The sequence below is a fragment of the Felis catus genome, chromosome A2, assembly GCF_018350175.1.
Source record: "Felis catus isolate Fca126 chromosome A2, F.catus_Fca126_mat1.0, whole genome shotgun sequence".
NCBI lineage: Eukaryota > Metazoa > Chordata > Mammalia > Carnivora > Felidae > Felis > Felis catus.
In genome coordinates, this window is record NC_058369.1 from 44,892,891 (window position 1) to 44,916,684 (window position 23,794).

At 37.6% G+C, this 23,794-nt stretch overlaps 1 protein-coding gene across 7 annotated transcripts in view; it reads left to right on the forward strand.

Annotated features, from left to right (window-relative positions):
• The window catches only part of CNTN4 (contactin 4), an 899,609-nt gene that overhangs the window by 825,980 nt on the left and 49,835 nt on the right, over positions 1 to 23,794 (forward strand). For all 7 annotated transcript variants that reach the window (XM_045051879.1, XM_011280163.4, XM_019824595.3 and 4 more), the window contains one exon: positions 6,048 to 6,175. In XM_045051879.1, the coding sequence (XP_044907814.1) occupies positions 6,048 to 6,175 (128 nt within the window). The remainder of the gene's footprint in view (positions 1 to 6,047; positions 6,176 to 23,794) is intronic.

Here is a 23,794-nt window from a genome sequence, read left to right on the forward strand (position 1 = left end):
CAATAGTCTGAAACAGGAAAACTGAAATGAAATGGAAACTTTGAAATCTCATCAAGAAATAAACGTAAAAATACAACTGTCCTTGGATTGGATTCAGGCACTATATTCATGGAAAAAAATGAATATAGAAATATTAGTCAAAAAACTCTTTTTTCTAAGTTGGTATAGAATCCAAATTGAAAGGAAGCAAGTATCTAAACATTTGTGTTGAGTTATATTTCAAATGTTTCTCACGTTAGTCTAAATTAGCACCCCAGGGACAAATACTAGCTTTATGCTAATTACCCACTTATAAAAATCCCATAAATTCAAAGCAACAAGTCATTGTATACTTGTATACTTTATCTGCAGAAATAAATAGCAAAAAGTGTACGATACAACTGTATATAAAAGAAGATCAAGTCACTTTTTTCAGACTCAGAAACACATGGTCATTCCTCTATAATTGAGTTAACCAGTCTTCTGGCAACAAATTCTAAAGAGGTAGCTGTCAACAAATCATCTGGTGAACTTATTCTCTCCTCTCCACTTTCACTACCACTATCTCCTGAACAAGTTCACTAATTTCTCTAAGATATTGGGATCTTCCAATTGCAAGGGATTAAAACCAAATTTCTGGTATCTTAAATTATTGCCTTGTGTAACTGGGGCATCCAAAGGAAACTTCTGGCTTAGCCATGATCAGAAACAGGGGCTCAAAGAGGTCATAAGTTCTCTCCTCTCTCTCTCTCTCTCTCTCTCTCTCTCTCTCTCTCTCTCTGCCTCCTGGCCTCTGCTTGTCTTCACTTGACTTCCTTTAGGCATGCTTCCAGTGGTTGGTAGGATGACTGCTAACAGTTCTAGATTTCCATCTCCAAATGTAATCATTCAATAGAAAGAGATTGTTTCCTCAAATAGCTCCTGGTTTTGCTAGCATGCCTAGCCCTAAGCCAATCACTGCAGATGGGGGAACAGGGTCTCCTGATTGGCCAGGCCCTGGTCCTTGCCTATCTTTATACTGTGAATAGCATGGGAAACAGATTCCCTACCGGCAAACGCAGTGCCCTTCCTAGTATGCATGTATAGAGATGTGTGTGTTACGGTATTTTACACATTGACATCATTTCTAGGTACGTAATTATCTAAGGTCTTTCTGCTTTATGTAGGCCTGGTGCACAGGAGGTGTTGAGTAGATATCTTTGAATAAATGAGTCCAATTTTTCATCCCCTTCTGTAACTACCTGATGTTGCCCACATGCTTCATTAAGCATAATAATGTTTTATAGGATTTCAGAAGGGCAGAACTACTTGGTAGTAGTCTTAGCCTTAACACAGTCCTTTGTTAATATCTGAAACAATGGATTTAGGAGGCTACAGAATTTTACTTTACAGAATATTTGGCTAGTGCAATTACATGGCACATTTCAAGTGCCTGGCATTGGTGTCAGCACTGCATATCTTTATAACACCTTGGGAGATCGTTACTTTTATTATTCCATTATCTAAATAAGGACACTTACATACAAAGATAATAGTCACACAGTTCATAACTGGCACGAGGCTGATTTGTGCTTAGACAGTATAGTTTCAGAGTTTATGTTCTCAATCAGCACACTATATTGCTTGGATAAGAAGGTGGTTCAGTCTCACAAAATTCCATGTTATATCCACATTTGGATTATAGCTAGGAAAAATAAACAGTCACAGCAATAGGATATAATTTAATGACAGATACTAAAATTTACTCCTTCTACAGATTATCTCCCTCACTCACCTTTTCCATTGTCCAGAGTTTAAGTCTTGGAGGCTTAGTTCTTACCTCTTTGTTAAAAAAAAAAAAAAAAAAAAAGTGGGGCATGGGGGGATATCAAAACACTTAACCAATGTCAGGCACTGAAATATTAAAAGTGAGTAGTTAGTTTGTCAAAATTACTTTGTCATTTAACAAAGCTTGAAGGAAATTGGATAAGGAAGGTTTGAGTATAAGGGGCAAAGAGAGCCTTAAGAGAGATTGTGTAGAGCTAGCTGGGTCCCATAGCTGGATAGCAACAATATGTTGGGTGCCTTTTATATCCATTGGGTGCAATGGATATACCATCATTAAGGATTCAGGGATGCAAAGGACAATGGGAAATGGGAAAAACATTTATACAGCACTTTACAATTAATAGAACCTTTCACGTATCTCATTGTAGAAGATAATCATCATAGTAATCAGTGACATTAAAAGAAGAAAAACTAGGGTGCCTGGGTGGCTCAGTTGGTTGAGCCTCTGACTTCGGCTCAGGTCACGATCTCACATCTCATGAGTTCGAGCCCCGCGTCAGGCTATGTGCTGACAGCTCAGAGCCTGGAGCCTGCTTCGGATTTTGTGTCTCCCTCTCTCTCTGCCCCTAACCCACTCGCATTCTGTCTCTGTTTCTCTCAAAAATAAAATAAACATTAAAAAAAGAAGAAGAAGAAAAACTGATGTAGACCAGTAGCTCTCTATTGGGGATGATTTTTGCCCCCACGGAACATTTACCCATATTTGGAGATATCTTCGATTGTCACAACTTGGGAAGAGAGGCAGAACGACTAGAATGCAGTGTGTATGGGATAAAGATAGTGCTAAATATCCTTCCAGGACAAAGAATTATGTGCTCTAAAATGTCACTAGTGCCAAGGCTAAGAAACCTTAGCTTGGACATAAGTAATTGGGTCAGGTCATATACTTAGCAAGAATCAGAGTCAAGGCTAAGACCAGGTGATCTGATGACAAACTCTTTACTTGTTTTCTTATTCATATCCTGTTGGCATTAAACAGTATGATACAGGCAGTGGTTTTAGGTTTTTGGAAATTACCACTTGAAATGGTAAAGTTATTAACAGGCCTTTGTGCTTTGAAAGAGTCACCTCACCCCTTAGTGTTTAATATGCTCCAGACGTATGTTACCTCATGGAAGATGACTCCATATCCAAAACACAAATGTCACCTTCCTTACTGAGATGTTCTATGTTGGCATTTCACAATTTCCAGAGAATCGTTTTATAAATAGGAGTATGATTAACTCATTTAAAGCTATTTTTGTGATTATTGAGGGAATTAGGATTTAATCACCACTCTATTTTTATCAGTACATCTGCTCTTGGGCTAATGGGTTATCATATGATCTTTATTGAGCAACTATTATGTGTGTATTATGGTGTGAATGAATAAAGGGCCTCCTTGTCTGCCTCTTATATATTGATTTGGGAGCACTCAGTTCATTTGTGTATTGACCTCAGTTTGTCAGATATAGTAGTTGGAGTGCAAAAAGCAGGCTGACTTAATTACTATATTAAGGAGAAGTATGTTCAGAGAAAGTCCCATTTTTCCCATATGCACAAAAAACTAAGTAGGAGGACTGTTTTAAAGACGAAAGAATAACAGCAACAAAATGACTGCCTAGTACATACCAGGAAATGTGCTAGAAATCCCACTGACCTTATCTTACCTAATTCTTGCCTCTGATCACACAGGTAGAGCTGACAGCACTGGAATTAGAACACCCATCCTTCTGATTCCAACATCCTATATAGGGTGCATCTGCCTTCATACCTTCTTATCAGCCTGAGAGTCATCAGGAAATGTGTAGCTGCTCCATCCCTAAGGGCCTTCATGAAAAGTATATAGAGCATTTTCAAACCAGTATATTTTAATCTTCACCTGTGGTTTTAAAATGACTAACCAAAAATTCTATTAAGTGAAGCTGTGACCAATCTAGACCCCTTGTTTCAAATATTTGTAAAGAACTCTATTAGGGCTAGCACGAGTGCACAGTGGTTTAGCCACTCTGAATTCTTATAACATATTACTGATTTTTTTTTCCTAGGATATTTATTTATTTATTTATTCACTCAGTCACTTAGCAGATACTTACAAGGCATCTACTACAGGTTATCCTAGGCACTAGTTCCTAGAGGTTAAGTCATAAGATAAACACAGTCTTTGCCCACAGAGAAGCTCATGTGCCGTATGGTAAGACAGCTAACGAGTAAGCAAGACTTCTAGATTGTGTTTGAGATGAAGAAAAAAAGTGGCTGCAAGAAAAGAGAATAACAAAATAAAACAAATCCACTTTAGAGATATGAGTGTAAGAAAAGAGCTGCCTCTGAGTTGAGGTCATGAGAGGGTGAGAAGGTGGTAGCTATGTCCTGGTGTAAACGTAGGCAGAGCAGCAGACAGAAAGGCCCTGAGGTGGGAAAGGGTCCCAGGCGCTCTAGGGACTTTCAGAAGGCCAGTGTGCCTATAGTTCATTGAAGGATAGAAAGATTGGAGTGAAATCAAGTAGGCAAGAGAAAGGCAAAGGCCAGATCCCTCTGGGTTATAGAACAGAATTTATTCTGAGTGCACTGGGGTACAAAGAAGGATCTTTAAGCCTGAGAGAAGATGTAATCTGATCTATATTTTAAAAGATCACCTGATCACTGACTGAAGAATAATAATACATCTGAGGGGCAAGAGTAAAAATAGCAAATCATATAAGAGGCTGTTTTGATAGAGTAGATGAGAAGGGAGAAGCAGAAGAGATAGAAATGGGTGAATTTGAAGGATAAACTGGAGGTTCAGCAGACATTTACCTTGAATGGGCCACCTGTGTACATTTTTTTTAGTTCTCTGACTGGTGTCCCAGCCAGGCTACGTGTCCTGTTCATCTCTGCACCTTCTTCTGCTGCTTAGTTCTGTTGAAAACAGGGTTCTCTACAATCTTTCCTGTTCCAGTCTTGTGTCTCTCAGTGAATGTGTTTCCTTCTCAGGTGGTAGATATTTGTCACAAATTGTGGGCCCTGAGATGTGCCATCCCCATTTGCTATTCTGCCATGGTCATACCATCTTGTGGGATATTGTAATTTATTTTTAATTCAGTTCTTGCATTTCATTAAAAATGTATTGCCTGACATATTTCAGCAAATATGCTTAATAATAGCTCATTTAAATTTAAGTCACTCATCTAGAAGAAAACATTTTTTAAGTTAATTAATTAATTAATTAATTAATTTGATGTTTATTTATTTTTGAAGCAGAGGAGACAGAGCGTGAGTAGGGGAGGGCCAGAGAGAGAGAGGGAGACACAGAATCTGAAGCAGGCTCCAGGCTCTGAGCTGTCAGCACAGAGCCTGACACAGGGCTCAAAACCACAAGCTGTGAGAGCATGACCTGAGCTGAAGTCAGACACTTAACCCACTGAGCCACCCCAGGCGCCCCTTAAGTTTATTTTGAGAGAGAGAGTGCATGCATACACGCTAGCAGGAGAGGGAGAGAGAGGAAGAGAGAGGAAGAGAGAGAGAGAGAGAGAGAGAGAGAGAGAATCCCAAGTAGACTCTGGGCTAGTGCAGAGCCTGATGTGGGGCTCAATCTCACAAATCACAAGATCATGACCTGAGCGGAAATCAAGAGTCTGACGCTTAACCAATTGAGCCACCCAGGCACCCTTAGAAGAAAACATTTTCAATGAAAATGAAATGGCCAATAAAGAGATTTTTTTTTCTTATACCTCAGCTGTTTAAAGACTAACATGAAGGGTGCCTGGGTGGCTCAGTTGGTTAAGCGTCCGACTCTTGATTTCAGCTCAGGTCATGATCTTATGATTTTGTAGGTTGAAGCCCCGCATCGGGCTCTGTGCTAACAGCATGGAGCCTGCTTGGGATTCTCTGTCTCCCTTTCTCTCTGCCCTTTCCCAACTCACACTGTCTCTATGTCTCAAAACTTAAAAAAATAAATAAATAAAGACTAATGGTGATCTACAATAAGACTTCCCTATGCATAATGTGGTTAGAGATGCCGAAGACAGAGAATGGTTACAACCTATCTAATGTTTCTAATTTATTCCAACAGAATGTTGGGATCGTTTTACCAAGATAAGTGTTAAAAGTGCTAAATAAGTCATATATCCTAATTATATTTATGTGTCTATAGATAAATGCCCTAAATAAAGATGAGGCTATCAAGTGATATAGCCATGAGTTAGAGTTTGAAAGATGACGGAAATAATTCTCAGTTAGTCATATGAGTTAAACTTACCATTTTTGGTTTGTTTTAATTTCAGAATTACCATTTCTGAAGATGGAAGCCTCAGAATTGTCAATGTGACTAAGTCAGATGCTGGAAGTTATACCTGTGTAGCCACTAACCATTTTGGAACTGCTAGCAGTACTGGAAACTTGGTAGTAAAAGGTAATGACTAACCCAGAGAACACATACATTGATATACATGTTTTCATTTCTAGTATTGCCATCTCAGGTGTCAGGATGGCTGAGTGGTCTAGGGAGCCAGACTCTAATATTGCTATCTATAGAAGTGGCATCATTCATTTTAATATGTACAGATATTACTGTGTTGCTAAATTAATACATCATGCCAAACATGATATGATTAATGATTCTTAGAGAACTGTTGGTAATGAATATGATTGAAAGGCTATCTTATTTCAGCATCATCCAATACAATTTTGAGAATTACAGCCATTGTATCCATTATACTATTGTAACTAATGTTATCTTCAATCCTTTAATTAAATTTCTTTCAAGTCTCTGTAGATTTGAAATTCATGTCTAGGAACACTGTGCTAACAAATTAAAAACCCATGACTCAAATACTATTTTTAGCCAACATTGTTTAAACAATGACATTGGCTATTTTTAAAAGAGCTACTCTGGTTATTCAGAGATATGGATATGGATTATTATACCAATAAAGGGCTTTGATCACCTCTGTGCTTTTTTAGTCACCCTGCCAACCCTCTCAGTTTTGAGGAAATAAAATTTTCCACATAACCTTAGTCTGGGTGCTTTGTAGTATATGACACAAATTCCTTTATGCCCTTAGCACAGCACATGATATGAGTCTATTCTATCACCCGATTGATGGGATGGGCTGAAAGTACTAAATTGCAAAGTATGAGATTTTAATTTACATTTTATTTGCATTTCTATTATTTCCTGCCTTATAGAGTCATAGAATTTTTGAGTTGAAAGGATCTCGGCAATGGATGATCTGACTGGGGAAGATAAGGCTCAGGTTGGTGACTTTCTCAAGGTCACCAGTAGTGGAAGAGGGGTGTTAATCCAGGACTCCTGTACTAGGAAATATTTTTAATTCTGTTTTCTTTTTCTATAATAGATTTTTAATAAAATAGATATTTTTGTATAATACATATAGATGGGTCACATCATATTATTTCCTTCTTCCTCTTTGTTGCTCCTTCTGTGAAATAAGATAGCCTAAGAAAAATAAAAAATATCTCTCTATCTATCTCAATTGTAATTTAAAGAAGAAAGATAACAACTATCTAATTGCCTATTTTGGGGTCATTGGAAATTGGAAAGATACTACCATTTAGAGAAGGCTTTGTATTCAAAACATACTTATCTATGCACACAGAAAAACTGGAAGACCAAGAGTCAGAAGTAAATCTGTATTTAGATTAACTCCACTATTTCAGTCTGTAAATTAATCACTCAGAGCAATAGCATGGGCATAGACTATGTGTGCCCTTGATTTCACAGGGCAAAGAGAAAAAGAGGTTAGATAATATTTGTAAATCAAAATTCCAGCTAGAGGTCTTTGCTAATTTATGGCTTTCTCAGCTGCAGAAGGAAACAGTGATCAGCTAGGACCAAGAGGAATCCCAAGGTTTCAGAGCTGGTTAATGGCAGAGCTGGGACCTAATTATAGATTATTTGCTAGTTACAGAGATAACAAGAGAGTACTAGGCAGTAGTCTTAGGTAGTGATTAAGAGACTGGGCTTACAGGCAGAGAGATCTGGCTTTGAATCTCATTTTTCTCACTTACTAGCTCTGTGACCTTGGACTACATAATTAACCTGTGTTGGGGATAATAGCAGTGCCGACTTCTTAGAGTTGTTTTGATGACTGTGATAATCCATGTTAAGTGCTTAACATAATGTTTGGCACTCAGGAAATATTAGTGGTTGTTTTGTTGTTGTAGCTTATATTTGAATAAAATGGCTGCACATACATTCTGAATCTTGTTGAAATGAACATTTTTGAAGTTGCCACCACCAGCCCATTAGAGTAATTAGCAAAGAGAACTGCTGAACCTGCCATCAAAAACATGCCCGAGAATGTGAAAGATTATAAACACCTAAGGCTAGAAACCACTTTTTGCTGTTCTATATTGCTGTTTTTGGATGTTTTTATATGTGGTTACAAGTTATGTCCTGTGTTTGATAAGCCTTGATTTCCTTGGCTTTCAAGATGGTGGACAGAAAGGAGTGTCCTGTATTTCCCATTAGAGTTCATATTCCAGCCATACAACCAGTCCCAGGACACTCCATCCCCAACCATCCAGATGGTTCTCTGATGCCTGTCTTGTGCCAAATCACGGCACAAAACTTGCCAATAAACCAGTTATGAAATATGCCATATCCACCCTATGGTTGGGGTGGATATAAATGTTGCTGAGGTAGGAACATCCACCTTTTTTAAGAGATTAAATACTTTATTTCTAGACTTCTCATTAAATGCAAATGGTGATTCCCCAAGTAGAGTGTAAGAGACAGTTTTAGACTTCATACTTTCACTGTTTTTTGTTTTTTGGTTTTTTTCAATAATTTGTTTCTTACAATGTGTATTAGGAAAATACTAGTTTTCCGTTCATGGCAATGATTAAAAAAAAAAAAAAACCTCCTTTTAAAATATGTTTAAGTAAAGGGATGCCTGGGTGGCTCAGTCGGTTAAGCATCTGACTCTTGATTTTGGCTCAGATCGTGATCTCACGGTTCATGAGTTCGAACCCTGCATCGGGCTCTGTGCTGACAGTGCAGAGCCTGCTTGGAATTCTCTCTCTTCCTCTTTCTGCCCCTTCCCTGCTCCTGCTCTCTCTCTCTATCTCAAAATAAATAAAAACTTTAAAAAAAATGTATTTAAGTAAAGAAGTGAGCCAGTATAAAGAAAAATGTTAAGTATGTGTTATTATTATGAGACAATACACAAAATCATAAAGATGGGATATGAAGATTGGGAAAGATGGTACATTGGCATTTTACAGGATAGTTTTAGCGGACTTATGGAAAGGATTTAGAGGGACATATGACAGGATCAATACCTGTTTTGCTGAGGCACATGGAACACTTAAAATGTCCTGATATAGGGGGGAACGAAAAAGACTGTGGCAGGAAGAGCCTGGTAGCCTGTGAAAGTGGAAGGCCAAGATCTGTAGGTATGAGCCCTGGGGTCATTGGCTCCCTGCCAGGGGGAGTTCATTTGTTTAAAAGCCAAGCTCTTTCTGGGCTTGGCTGGTGGTGCTCCATTGCAGTCGGTTTTTCTGCAGAGGTTCTCTGCTTCTTTTATTATTCTTATAGGTGAGAAGGGGGAAAAAAAGAAATATGAGTTTTATCTGGTCCATATGTTCACAGAAGTTAGCAATCCTGTTACTTTAGGTAAGGTCAGAAGGTATTTGAGAGAACATTTATCTCCCGTTGCTTGGTTCTGACTCCCATTAGCATTAATGGGAAGTACATGTGTGTGCATAGGGGCATCCAGACCACCAGGTCGCTGTGAAGGACATTAACATAAACCGAGAAATGCAATTTAGAAATCTGCCCCATAAAGCACGATAAAGGCAGAGAAAACCATTCTGAACTCCATGTGAACTGTGCCAAGTACTGAATCGCACATCATAATGCTTCAGCCCTGTACCTTTAATGTAAATGTAACAGTTTAGCCTGAAATATGACTGAGCACTGTATTTTAATTCAATTTTGAGGTCTACAAAGGGACTAATTTATCAGAGAAGGTGTTCTCTAACCTTAAAATGTGCTTGTATTCGTTTTGATCTCCTCATACGTAGGATTAAAACACCGTGAAGGTCAGACATCAGAACACATCTTCCCTAACCTTTTTATAATAATTCTGTCATTAACAATGCTTTTAAAATCCAATTCTCTTTCTCCTCACCCCCACCACTGTGTTTTCAAGGGAGGCCGGAGATAGTGTCAAACACAGGGTCAGTAAGTAAGCGGGTGGGGGAGAAGGAAGGGATAAATCCACTACAGCAGGTACAGGAGGTTTAAAATAAATCTCTGGCTGGCAACCATAAAATGGATAAATATTCAGATTATGCATGAGCAGGCTTCCAAACTGCAGAATTCTGACAGGTGCCCAGGGGGCTCTTGATTATCATCCCATCATCTGAATTTCTAAATTTTACTGATATTATTTTTTAAGCTAGTTATAGTATATTTGGGATTTGGTTTGCTGTTTAATTTTAAACAAGAACAGTTCTCATGTCAGACCCCTGAATCCTACCAGAAAGCATAATATTTGACCTTTCAACCAAGAGGAGCTTTAGCAATTGTCGACATCATTAAAAACTATACAGAGGGCAGGCTGCATTTGCATGCAATATTGTACTTACTAATTCATTTTTATCTCTGTAGCAGAGTAAAAGGCATGCCGTTTCGCATGATACAGTGTCTTTGCTGTACAGGTTTCATATGAGAGATATTTTTAAGTAGCACTCCTAAAGAAGGGCAACTTAGCGTATTTGTCTTCAATGTAGTTCAGCAAGATAACTATGGTTATAGCAACCCTAGCTCCTATTGACAACCTCCAGGCATGAAAATGAAGTGCAAGGCTTTAAGCTGTGGATGTTATTATCATAGTTATCTTGCTGAACCACAACCAAAATGACCTTGAGTAAGTCTACGGCTGGTGATTCCAGACTGTACTTTGAGAAGCTCTGTCCTACATCAAAGAACTTTGCACATGCCGCATCGAAAGTGAAAGTTCATTAGAATGCTTAGCAGAAATATAGATTTCCAGTGCCCTAACCTAATAAATCTAAGTCTTTAGGGATAAAGAAAAAAAAACATTTTTAATAAGCACCCTACTTGATCTTGATATATATGCTATATTTTCAGGAGTTGGCAAATGATGGCCCGTGAGCCAAAGCCAGCTATCTGTTTTTGTACAGCCCAGGAGCTAAGAATGGTTTCTACATGTTTCACTGGATGAAAAAAATTCAAAAGAATAACAATTTCAGACATGTGAAAATGTTATGAAATTCATATTTCAGAGTCTGTAAATAAGGTTTCAGTGGAAGACAGCCATGTCATTTGTTTACATATTGACTGTGGTTATTTTTACACAACTGCAGAATTGAACAATCATGACGAAAACCATATAACTGCCTACATAATTTTCTCAATTTTGCCTCTTAACCAGAAAAACCTAAAATATTTGTTATTTGGCCCTTTCCAGAAAAAAAAAAAAAAAACTTACTGATCCTTTCTTTTATGAGTTTTTTATTTCCCTAGACAGATCTTCAATACTTGGTCTGAGGTATAGCCTTGCCAGGTTATGCAGTACTGGGAATTTTGACATCCCCTTGAGTCTGATTACAAGCTAAAATTGGTGGGGTTAGTTCTTTCACAAGACCTTAACCTTACCCCAGTATCAAAAGGGTTGACCTAGTACTTGGATATAAGTTAAAAATCCAGAGAGGCAATTGGATCATTGATTGAGAGAGAGGAGAAAAAAGCCCTTGGAAGACACTAGAACAATGTATTCGATCTGATTCTCAAGGAATGAGAAGGCCTCACGCTGATGGAACCAGACAATTAGGCCAGGGAGAGTCCTAAAGCACAAAATGTGTCAACTGGGGTTTATCAAGATACTTATCTCTTCCTGAACTTTTCACTGTCACCAGCCTAAATCATTTGAACTGTTTCACATTTAGTTTACCCATGTCTCTGGCTGCAGGTTGTTCTTTTACTAATAATTTGTTTTTTTCTTTTTAAGTTGCCCTCTATACACGTTTTACCCTGTTTTCATCTGAATTTTAAAATATTTCTTAATAGATCAAGAAATAAAATAATTTTTAAAAATTAAAAATAAATAAAAAGACTTATTTTTGTTTTCCAGATTACATTTTTTTTCTATTCAGTGCACAGAATTACTTTCATAATAAAAAAAATTGAACTTTAACTATCTTTGATAGAAAAAAGATTCTCAGTAGAATTTAACCAAGACCTCAAATACTTGGGGGCACCTGGGTGGCTCAGTCATGTAAGCATCGGGTTTTACCTCAGGTCATGATCTCATACTTTGTGGGTTCGAGCCCCGGGTTGAGCTCTGTACTGACAGCTTAGAGCCTGAAGCCTGCTTCAGATTCTGTCTCCCTCTCTTTCTTCCCCTCCCCGGCTGGTGCTCTGTCTCTATCTCACAAAAAGAAATAAATAAATGTTAGAAAATTAAAAAAAAAAAAGACCTCAAATACTTGTAACAAGAAAATTCTCATTTTCCATTCCTGCAAAGGGAAGACGCTCCTGTGGCTTAATGAACATTTAGTTGATGCTTTCATTGCCAGAATGCTCAATGTCCAACCCGTCAAGAATGTATTTACATTTAGAAGAAAAGATGTTATCAAACACATACATATAACAGAAAGGAAATTCTTACCAACACCAATGAGTTTCTACAGCATTTCTACAATATTCCATGTAAAATATATCTGTTTTTAACTGTACGACATTGAGAAATATCAACCTATCCATGCATACCATGACTGACACAATAATGTAGAGTCTTTTCACTTGGAACCTTTTTTGAAAATGAGTTTGAAACAGCCCACATCTTCTATGTAAAATTATTCAAGGCTTTATCCATATTTGACTGGGGATCAATCAGAAATCAGTAACCAGCAATGACATTTGGCTGCTAACCCACAACAAAAGCTTTTAACATTGGGCCCTTATAACAGAATACATTTCAACCTAATTAAGTGTCTTCCACTGGAACCAATTATTTCTAGGCAATAATTAAGGGTCTTTCTAATAGGATTAACACGAATTTTGACCCAAGGCACCCAGAGTAGGAAAAGTTTGTTGTTAGAAGTGCTAAATGCTAATTATGTTAGGTCCCCTGGTGGAAGGACAATGGCCAGAGTATTTCAATACTAGATCCTGTTAGATATGGAGACCTGCCACAGTGGAGTTGGCAACAGTTAAGTAAGATAGGAGAATCCTAAAGAAAAGTTAGGTAAGTGTGCCTCTTGTTCCTCCTGTATTCACAGAGCATGACATAACCTGGAACTCTTTATACCAAGACATGAAGCCAAGACCTTGATGAAACAGTGTAATATTTCCCCTGACATTCCTGTGAGCCCTAATGAGGGCCACATGGACGTAGCAAATAGTGTGCCTTTAGCAATATTAATTCCCCTTTTGCCCAATTCTTTCTGTAAAAGATCTTCTCACGTTTTATAATGCTAAGATTTAATTTTATTAAGATTGCATACCGTGACAGTCTACTCTGACTGCATCCTGCCATCATTTCTTTATCTTTGGTCTTCTTCATCCTAGGAAGTAATCCCCTAACTCTTGTGTTCCTATGCCAACTCTGCCCTTTCATAGGAAGGCATCTATGCCTAGGCAGGCTTCACATTCTTGCTTCTGATATAAAAGACACACTGCAGGCCAAGATTTTGAATAAAATTTCAATCTTACTAGATTGCTAATAAGAAAAACGCAAATGTAAGCACAAGTGTGATAGGATTTTTTACATATGAAATTAGCAAAAGATAAACATCAAGAAAACCTTTTGTTCATGAGAGTGTGGACAGTACTCATACACTCACTATTAGTAGGAATGTAAACTAGAAGAGACACCGTAGAGAGAAGATAACATTGAAAAGTGCAATCTCCGTGGCTTGGGAATTCCATTTCTGGGTATCTGCTCTAGAGGAAATTGTACATGTTCTGAGGTACACTTGCAAAGATGTTCATTACATTGTTTGTAATGACAAGGGAAAAATACACAAACAAATTAAAGAATAATACATGTGGTATTATTTCATATAATGCATGTAATATGATTTAGTATAAAATTGGTAATAGGAAATCATACCATATAATATTTAAACATAAAAATACATGTTCAGGATAAAAATTAACTCATGGTATTTGTGAGAGAAGGGATCTGGAGAGAGGTTATATGAAAGGACTTAAGCTATATTGGCAATATTTTACTTGGGTAAAATTTTCATGTATATTCAGAGGGGAAAAGGCTGTAAAAAATGTTAGAGACTGCTGATTCTAGAAATGGGAATACGAGTACTGCTGATTTGTTTTTGTTAGTCATCTATGTATAATATCTCAAATTAAAAGGAAACGCCAGGTCAGAATTCTTGTGCATGGTAAGATATCACAGTCAAAATCATTCAGATAGTGGATCCAACTTTCTATCTCTCCTCCTGATATTACAGAATAGATAAAAACCTTATTGCTAATGGTATTTAACCTTTTTAATCCAAAATTGTCTTTTAAAGAAAAATCTCTACTGTAGAATGAAATAAATGGTTTAGTTCCTAATGAATACTCAGCAATCAAAATAAATAAAACAAACAAACAATAAAGGCAAACAGAATATGACTCTTTGGCTTCATTAAATGTGAAGCACATAATTAATTTCTTTTCCGGCAATTCAAAGAGACTTGTGTTGTTCTGATTCAGTTTAATTGAACTTATTACCACAAGCAGATAATAAGAAGAATATTGAAGATATCCATCTGGCTTGCACTGAAAACCTCACATGTTTCATTCTTCATGGCTGTCATAGGCCGTACTAATTGCCTCATTTCAGCTCTTTTACAATCAGTATGATTTAGCTATTAATGTGATAAAATTCTTACTCGAGAGGAAGTTGATATTAAAAAGCATAGATCTCTGGCCTACCTCTGCTACCACTACTGAACCCATCCCCAGCATTATTAAAGTTATATATTTTTCAAATACATAAATAAAAGTCCGTCTCTTTCTTGTGCATATCTTTTTAGGTTACATCTGTCATCTTATATCTTGCCATAGAGCTGTTTCCCGCTGAAGGAAAGAAATGGTTTATGTTGAGCTTTTCAGTTCATAAAATGTTTAAAGATCAATGTGGTTTGTTTTCAGCTGTAGTATGTTTTCTTTTTTATAATTTCCAAAGCTGAAATGGATTTTAAATGGCTAATTGTGTAGTAAATTAAAAGGAAAGTAAAATCAAGCACTTTTATCATCTGTTCCTAAATATCAGAACTTCCTGTGGTTTGTCATGAAGACTGGTTGGTTTTATATGGACAAGCTCTCCCAGAAGCAGAGGGGTGTGTGTGTGTATGTGTGTGTGTTAAATCATCCATCTCCTTTTATTTTAGAGATGGTCCCATGGGGGAAGCCAGCATTTGGTCCCAATTCCAAAAAGAAAAGTTTGGTCTATTACAAACTCTGAACCAGAAAAGAGATGTGTCAGAAAAATTCATGAGTGATTCTCACCTTCATTTCTTGGCATTTGTTTTCTGTACCAGAGGCAGGAGGGGGTTTTGCTGTCCCCAAGGAGTAATGCCACCAAACCATAATTGAATTTCTCTGGCTGTCATAGGCAATCAAATCTAAGCAAACCTCCCAAAAGACTGTAGGCTTTTAGGTTAAATACAGAATCTGACCAGGATGAAGGCAAGTTAATTAACATTTCCATCATTTCTCTCTGATTTACTCTAGCAAGATTCATTTCTAAAAGGTTAAAATGGTTGTCTCTTTTATGCAGCCATTTGAAGAGCCAGAAGTAGGTTACTAGCTATGGAAGAAGAAATGTAAGCAGAACACTTAGAGCAACAGTGGCTTTTTACATGGTCTTCTAGCAGTTCGATAATCACTGTGCAAAAGTGCAAGACATGTTATTAAATGAAGATTAACAATATCCACTTTGAAAGCTGCCCATACTAGAAAACATGTCACCTATTGCCATATTAACTCCCCCCTTCTGTCTCTTCAGAAGTAGAACTGCTTATAAACGTAAGTCAAGCTTCAATTTTTCCAAGAAGAGTAAGATTCGACAGGGTCTAATCAGAAGTGCCTTCTCTTTCATATGTATTTTCATAAGGCTTACCCACATGTCTTGTGACATATATCTGTCTCTGTTGGCTTTGTCTACGATACAAATAAAATAGCTGGTCACAATGCTATTGGCACTAGTGCTTCTTAATGGGTAAGGCAAAGAAAAATTAAATTATACAGACCAGTATAGTTGATGAGAAGACAATCTGATACAGTCCAAATATGAGAGAACAGTGAAAAGCTACAAATCACATACTAGTCACCCTCCCTCTGTGACACCACGGGCAACAGGCCACAAGCATCAGAATTGCCTATTGGTTTTGTTAAATAAATGCACATTCTTGAACTCTCCCCTGCTCTGATGAACAAAAATCTCCAAAGGTGAAACCCAGGAATTTCCTTTTTTAGTAAGTTCTCCGGGGAATGCCTGGCTACAAACCTAAGAGCTCACAGTCTAAGAGTAGATACTGATAAGCAAAGAGATAGAGCTTTGTTGAAAGTATAGAAGGAACAGAAAGGAAGGAATGAAGAGGGGATTCACTGAGGGGATAAAAGTGATAATTGAACTGGGAACTAAGAAATGAATAAGAGCTCACCAGGTTACGAAATATAAAGGTAATATCAGGCAAAAAAAATTTTATCAAGTAGCCAAAGGCATAAAAGTTCCCAGCATGTTTAGGGAAAAACCAGTGAAAAGATGAAATGAGAACATGCCCAGAAAGGAGGCCCCTGAAACAATCTTGGCCATATTTCAGAAACTGTGGGCAATAGAGAGGCAAATATTTTGATTTTCTTTTTAACGGAAAGAAAACACATTCCATTAACTATACATATATGATCTTGACCCCAACTTCATGGGAAATTTTACATCTTCTAAGAGGATTTAGAAAGAAAAGTAGTTATCACAGCATAGGATGTTTTAAATACTTTTTTAAGTATGTGATAATCCATGTTATTTGTAGAAATATTAGGAAAAAAGTTAATCTCATTCAGAGAGATCCAATTAAATATTTTTTTACATTCTTTTACAGAATTACATCTAGGGGTGTGTGTGTGTGTGTGTGTGTGTGTGTGTGTGTTTAAATCTATATTTGACCCTTGAACAATGCAAGGATTAGGGCTACCAACTTCTGTGCAGTCAAAAATCCAAATATAAGTTTGACTCCCCCAAAACTTAACTACTAATAGCTTACTGGTTTGTGTTTTGTTTTGTTTTTTTTACTAATGCCCTACTCTTGACAGAAAGCCTTACCAATGACATAAACAGTCATTTAATACATATTTTGTATGTTGTAGGTATTATATAATGTATTCTTACAATAAAGTAATCTAGAAAAAAGAAAATGCTATTAAAAAATAATAAGAGGAAATACATTTACTGGATTGTACTATGTCAAAAAAATCTGTAAATGGACCCATGCAGTTCACTCATGTTGTTCAAGGGCCAATTGTGTATCTATCTGTCACAAATCTGTTAATAGATATCCTCATACAAAAAGATCCTACTATGGGTACCAGGTTGGCTCAGTGGGTTGAGTGTCAGACTCTTGATTTTGGCTCAGGTTATGATCTCACGGTTCATGGAATTGAACCCTGTATAGGGCTCTGTACAGACGCCTCAGAGCCTGTTTGGAATTCTCTCTCTCTCTCTCTCTCTCTCTCTCTCTGCTCCTCCCCACTTACTCTATCTCTTTCTCTCTCTCAAAATAAATAAAACTTTTGGGGAAAAAAAAGATTCTACTATACACACAGGGGAGAGGCGGAGAGCAAGAGAGAGACACAGAATCTGAAGCAGGCTCCAGTCTCTGAACTGTCAGCACAGAGCCCGATGTGGGGCTTAAACTCATGAACCGGGAGATCATGACCTGAGCCAAAGTCAGACACTTGACTGACTGAGCCACCCAGGAGCCCCCTCCTACTGAAATTTCTTACCAGTGACACATGATGTTACCAATCATATCCTGATCACATGAATTATTAGAGAATAGATAAAATGACAGAATCAGTATTCAAAATTACCATATAAGATAATCATATGAACCAAATGTAACAAGCCTAATTTAATAGTGGCAAATGTAAAGATTTATACTTGGCCCCCAAAATCAGGAAGAGAGGGAGAAGTTTTAGGTTATGCTGTGTGTTTAAAGTTTTAGTTGACTGTAAGATCATTGCTCGGCAATATTCTACATTGTTTTGAGGCAAATTAGATCTATAATTAATAGAGTATCCAAAATAAGAGAGGGGGAAAAACTACAGTAACACTGATGAAAATACTGGGAAAGGACTATGTTTTTATTTCTAGACTGACAATAAAAATTTGAAATCAGCCTAGAGGAGGACAGCTGGGGTGATGGTAGGAGGTACAGCTAAAGGAACTGGGAGTGGTGAGGCCAAAGGAGAAGACCTGTGGAGGGTGGATGAGAGGAATGGTCAGTGTTTTCAAATATTTGAAGAGCTAGCACACTCTATGTGACGTCAAAAGGCAGTACCAGAATAGATGGGTGGTAACCATTAGAGCAAAGGATATTTTTTTGTGTGTTCAATAAAAAGAAAAAGGTTCAAATACTTACACCATGCAAAAGATGAAACTCGTGATTTTTCCATTGTTGATAATGATCACTACCAGACTGGACATGTGCCCTAGGGAGACAGTGCAGAAAGTATGCAGCCATCAGGTGGAAGCATGTGGTCTGAGTGGCCTGTAAGGGGCATTTTCAAGTAATGTTAACGTACTGGCAGCCTACTTGGATGACTTTGTAAACACTGACCCATATGAACCTCCCAACTCTGAAATGTTCTCACTCTGCAATTTTGTAGTTTTAAAAACTTATTTCTGCCCTATGTGTCTTTCTACCCCTGAGCAAAGCATGCCCCGAGGTTGAATTCTATCATGTTGACTTAATGTTCTTATTGCAGAATCTCTCTGAATTTTTTTCTCCCAGTCTGAATTTATTCATAATCAGCAATGCAGTACGGGTTGAAAACATTATTATGCTAATTATGGATAGTGTATCCCTAAAACAGAGTCCAGTAAAGGGATCTCTTTTCTATTATATGTTGGAATTTGAGGGAGTTCAGTAAATAATACTTTTATCTATTGACTGAGGTTGAAAGCCACTGAGAGGTAAGTCAAGGTGCTGAGGCAGATGTCAGCTGAATGTCAGCTTTATCATGATAGAGCTGATGGAAGGGAATGTGGCTAGATACATAGCAATGGCAGGCTCCCTAATGCTGAATTCCAGGTTTGATAGACTTGCACCACTATGAAACGTATTGAATGGGAGAATCAACCCACTATATGTGTTTATTTCACACTTCCAGGAGAAAGAATGGCACAGAGCCAAGAATTCTTCCCCTACCCCCAGACTCACCATTGGATGAGATGGGGGGTGGGCAGGAGAGAAGGGTGGTAGGAAGGATCAGCAGTATTCAAATGTCAGCTTTAGCCACAGGTTACAAAGTGTTGGCTAATTTGACTTGAAATCACAGTTTTCTTTTGTTTGTCTGTGAATCAGGGTGCCCTTAGAGTGGGGAGGCATGTACTCTCAAAACCGACCCCAGACCTCGTTGCTCCTTATTGTCTTATATCTCTGGATCACACATGATACTGCCAGGCCCTCTTTGAACTTCTGACTTAACACTATTAAGTGGGTCTCATCATTCTGTGGAAAAGGCCACTCTTTTGATTATTTTCAACTATTAACTTATTAAGTAGATATAAGTTGAATATGATGGGAATATGAGAAGATTGTAAAAGGGAATGTTTCAAATCTTTCTGTGTGTAATTCTGCCCATGATTCTTTTTCGGATCTGCATTTTACTCCCACGTCTATACCATGAGATTATCAGGGTGAATAGAAACTCAGTTATCTGAATGGACACAGTCTTCTCAGGAGCAGCCAGTGGTTAATTGGGACAAGAAAACACAAGTCATTATCTTTGAGAAATCTGAAGCAAATTGAGGCAGGTTGTCACCTCTCACCAGGAAACAAATTAGTCCTGTCTTTAAAAAGACTCTGCTGACTGGGGATTCCTGTCAAGTGCCACAGAAATAAGGAGAATGTGGATTAATGGTACTAAATAGTGGTCATGAAACACCCAGAAACCCATTTTCTTATTTTCATGAATATTTCTAATTGATTTGACTAGTGTGTTTGACAAAATTTGTGCTAAGTTTTAGCTGCAGAAAATCAGGGTGCCATCCTTCAGCCGAAAGCATTAGTATACCAGTCTGTTTGGAAGAAGCTCTGTGTATAAAGGAAAAGCCATAAATTATAAACAAAATAGCTCTTTCCCTTAGCTAACTAACATTTTGGACTCCCTGCCAGCCTGGGGGTGATTGTAGCACAGAGAGAGAGAGAGAGAGAGAGAGAGAGAGAGAGAGAGAGAGAGAAATAATAAAACACTAACACCATGCTGGGTTATAAAGGTTGTGAATAATATAAAACTTGAGAAGAAATGACCTACTTTTTCTGAATTGTGTGAATATGGGAATGATTGCAGTCTAGTGGAAAAAACAGTGAGCTGAGTTTCTGCCATCCTGGGTTCTGGTCCCAGCTCTGTTACCAGCCAACTGTGGGACATTAAGCAGTGTCACTACTAAATATGATTCCAGACTCCAGTTTTCTTACCTATAAAATGAAGAGCCTTGAACAGAGAGAGTTAAGACCTCTTGCAGTTTTAAAGTTCTATGGTTTCATAAAGTAATACTTAGTTGGAATAAAGCCTGAAAGTCCTCTAAATTCCAGGGTTTTTTTTTTTTTCTCAACAACAACAACAACAACAACAAAATCTTTCCAAAGGTACTGTAACTCAGGCTCCCAAAGGAAATGAAATGATGTCTTCCGTGTGCAGGAGATTTGAATTGTATGAGCATTTATTTTACATGAATTCAGTGTATGATCCCTGAAGGAAAGAGAAGAATTACAATTTAAGTGGTGTAGACAGTTTTACCAAGCAGTTGATCTGTAAGTACGTATGAGATAAGGATCTGAAAGGACACTGGGCTCAGTGTACCACATTCGTCATATACTTCTTAAAATATGATCATCTTGCCACATTGAATGGGATTCTAGTTGTTTGATGACATGCTGATTTTACAATATAGCCACCAAACACAAGCCAGCCACTTCATGTGGCTGAAAGCCAAAGAAAGAACTGGAGATAAACTGGCACATTTGGATACCATATTGATTCTAAGGTGGTAACTTCCTGTGGGATTTTTAGGGCAATTTTCAGTATTTCCCTTAAAAAGTTTGACTTTAAAACTGAGCCCTATGTAGATATATCAGAAAGCATTTAAAACTTGTACATGAATGTTCATAGCAGTATTACTGTTAACAGCCAAAAGTGAAATCAACCCAAATGACCATTAGCTGATGAATGGATAAACCAAATGTGGTCTTTCCATACAATGGACTATTATTCATCCTTAAAAAGAAGTAAAAAACTGATAAATCCCAACGATACATAAATGAACCTTGAAAACATGATGCTCAATGGAAGCCAGACACAAAAGGCTACATATTGTATGATTTCATTTATATGAAATGTCTACCACAGGCAACTTCATAGAAATGGCAAGTAGATTAGCTGTTGTCAGGGGATGAATGGAAGAGAGAATTGGGACTGACTCCTAAATAGTACCAGGTTTCTTTTTGAGGTCATGGAATATTATGAACTTAGATAGTGGTGATGGTTGTGCAAATAATAAATATGCAAAACCTACTAAATTGGATATTTTAAAAGGGTGAATTTTTGCTGTGTGAATTATATCTCAATATAAAAAGAAAAAATAAGTAGTGATCTTTTTGCACTCTAAAAAGAAGAAAGATAAAGAAAAGGAAGGAATAAAGTGAATTTTCCAGCTGTGATCCAGGAATCATAATTTCTAGAGCTTGACACATTCTTAAGGATCATCATCTTAATGATTCTCACTTAGGGGCTTCTCCTGATCCCAATTCTACTGTGATAACAGCCCTCCATCTACTCCCAAAGACATTGTTAGGCAATAGTGCCACCATAAGTCTTCCCTTCTGTAACCTCATAGACTCTTGGCACCCTTCTTCTCAATTCCTGTGACAACATGTCAGATGTTAAGAGCATAGTATTTGAATAGAGAGGATTTCTGGTACATCCAATATAATCCATTTGTTCCCTTCTCTACTAATGCATTGTAGGGGGAGTACTGTGGGCTTTGCAGGTAGACAAACCAGGTTCAAATCCCATAATCATTTAAAAGCTGTTCAAAGTAAACTTTTGTAATATGGGTATAACAGAACCTATTGCATAGGCTTTTGTGGAAAACTAAATTAGAGAATGTATTTACATTAATTAGTATATATCTGATTTCAAATTTTTATTTCCTTCTCTTTCTCTGGCTACTCTTCAAAGCCCACCAATTGAGAGCTCCATATTCCATAAACTGCCATATTCGATAAACATCTTGTCTATGCCATTGCGTATTTGGCTTCAGGAATAAAGTCTTTTTGCCACGCTGTTTCTATCTTACCCTCTTAGTTAGTTAGAAAATTAAATCAGATGGTGCTTTAAAGTACTTGGTACGGTATTTGTCCATGTGGTAAGTGTAGTATAAATGTTAAGTATTGTTATTGTTCTCATTATTGTATGGACTGGTAATTCAAGGTGTGAAACCTCTAGAAAGTCTTCTGTGAAATTCTCTAAGCGACCCTACAGCAGTAGCAAGCATTGCTGACTGTGTCACTAGGTTGAATTGATTACCTGCCATCTTTGTGAGACACAAGGAGAAGAAGCCATGTGTTGGGCTCTGGATAATAGAAATCCCACCAGTTCCATTGACCAAGACAACCCTTAGTGCCAGGGTACTGCTCCAACTGTGCTGAGATAACCTTCATCTTAGCTTATGTGGCTTCTCAGCCTGGGTGATCTTGACCAAAATTCACAATTTCTCTGAGCCTCAGTATTTTTATGTAGGAAGTAAGGCACATCAGCTTCGTTTATTTATGTATTTATATGTTTTCTATTGTTCTTGTTTTTTGGCCAATGGGCTTTCATAATGTATATGCCTCCAGAATTAGGATGTGTTTCTGTGTGTGTGTATGTGTGTGTGTACATGTGTATATGAGTGTATTTTTGTCTTTCATATTATATTCATACTATTATTATAGTAGTATGTATCCAAGATAAGACCCAATAGCCTGTGCCTCCTTCTGCTGTACCATGTTGCCTTCCAAAGGAGTTCAGCAAATTTTTATTTTTAGAGTAACAGCTGAGAAAATTAATGTTAACAGGCCAGGGAAAAATAGAGGTTCTCAGTGGGGCACAGTGAAAGGGGTATGGGCTTTGCTGTACTACAGCTTGGATTCATATACCAACTCTAGCCCTTCTGAGCAGCTCTGTGATCTGGGGCAAATTAATTTTTAGGAGTCTGGATTTCCTCCTCTATAAAATGGAAAGCCCCATGTGTTGCAAGGATTAGAATTTTCTCTGTAAAGCACCATTCTCTCTGTAAATGCCTCTGGCATTGAGTAGGTACCTTTAAATGATATTCAGTATCATCATGCTTCTCTTGCTTTCACTGCCTGCCCTTCCCCATTGCCCCCATGCCCATTTATCCAAGAGAAGTGACTAAAAATGCTTAACTTTGTATCCTACTCTGGTTCCCTAAAAATGTACCAAAACTCCAGCAGTGTTGCTGTAGCAGCACTGAGGTCTGAGAGATTAGTCACTCTCTTTTCCGACGAGGTAAATCATTACTTTATATCTACTTCTTATATTTATGTTGTTTACCATTGTGCATGTATTATAAAACCCACAAATCAATGCTCTCAGCAGGCGAAACTGTTCAAACCTGCAGAATGTCTTGTTTTGTACTAGGTTTTGACAAACCAGTATCTGCCTGCCTTGAATTCTGTTTTCTGAGGGAGGGTGATTTGGGCAGCTGGGGTCTGTGATTGATCTCTGAGTGACTTGTACTTT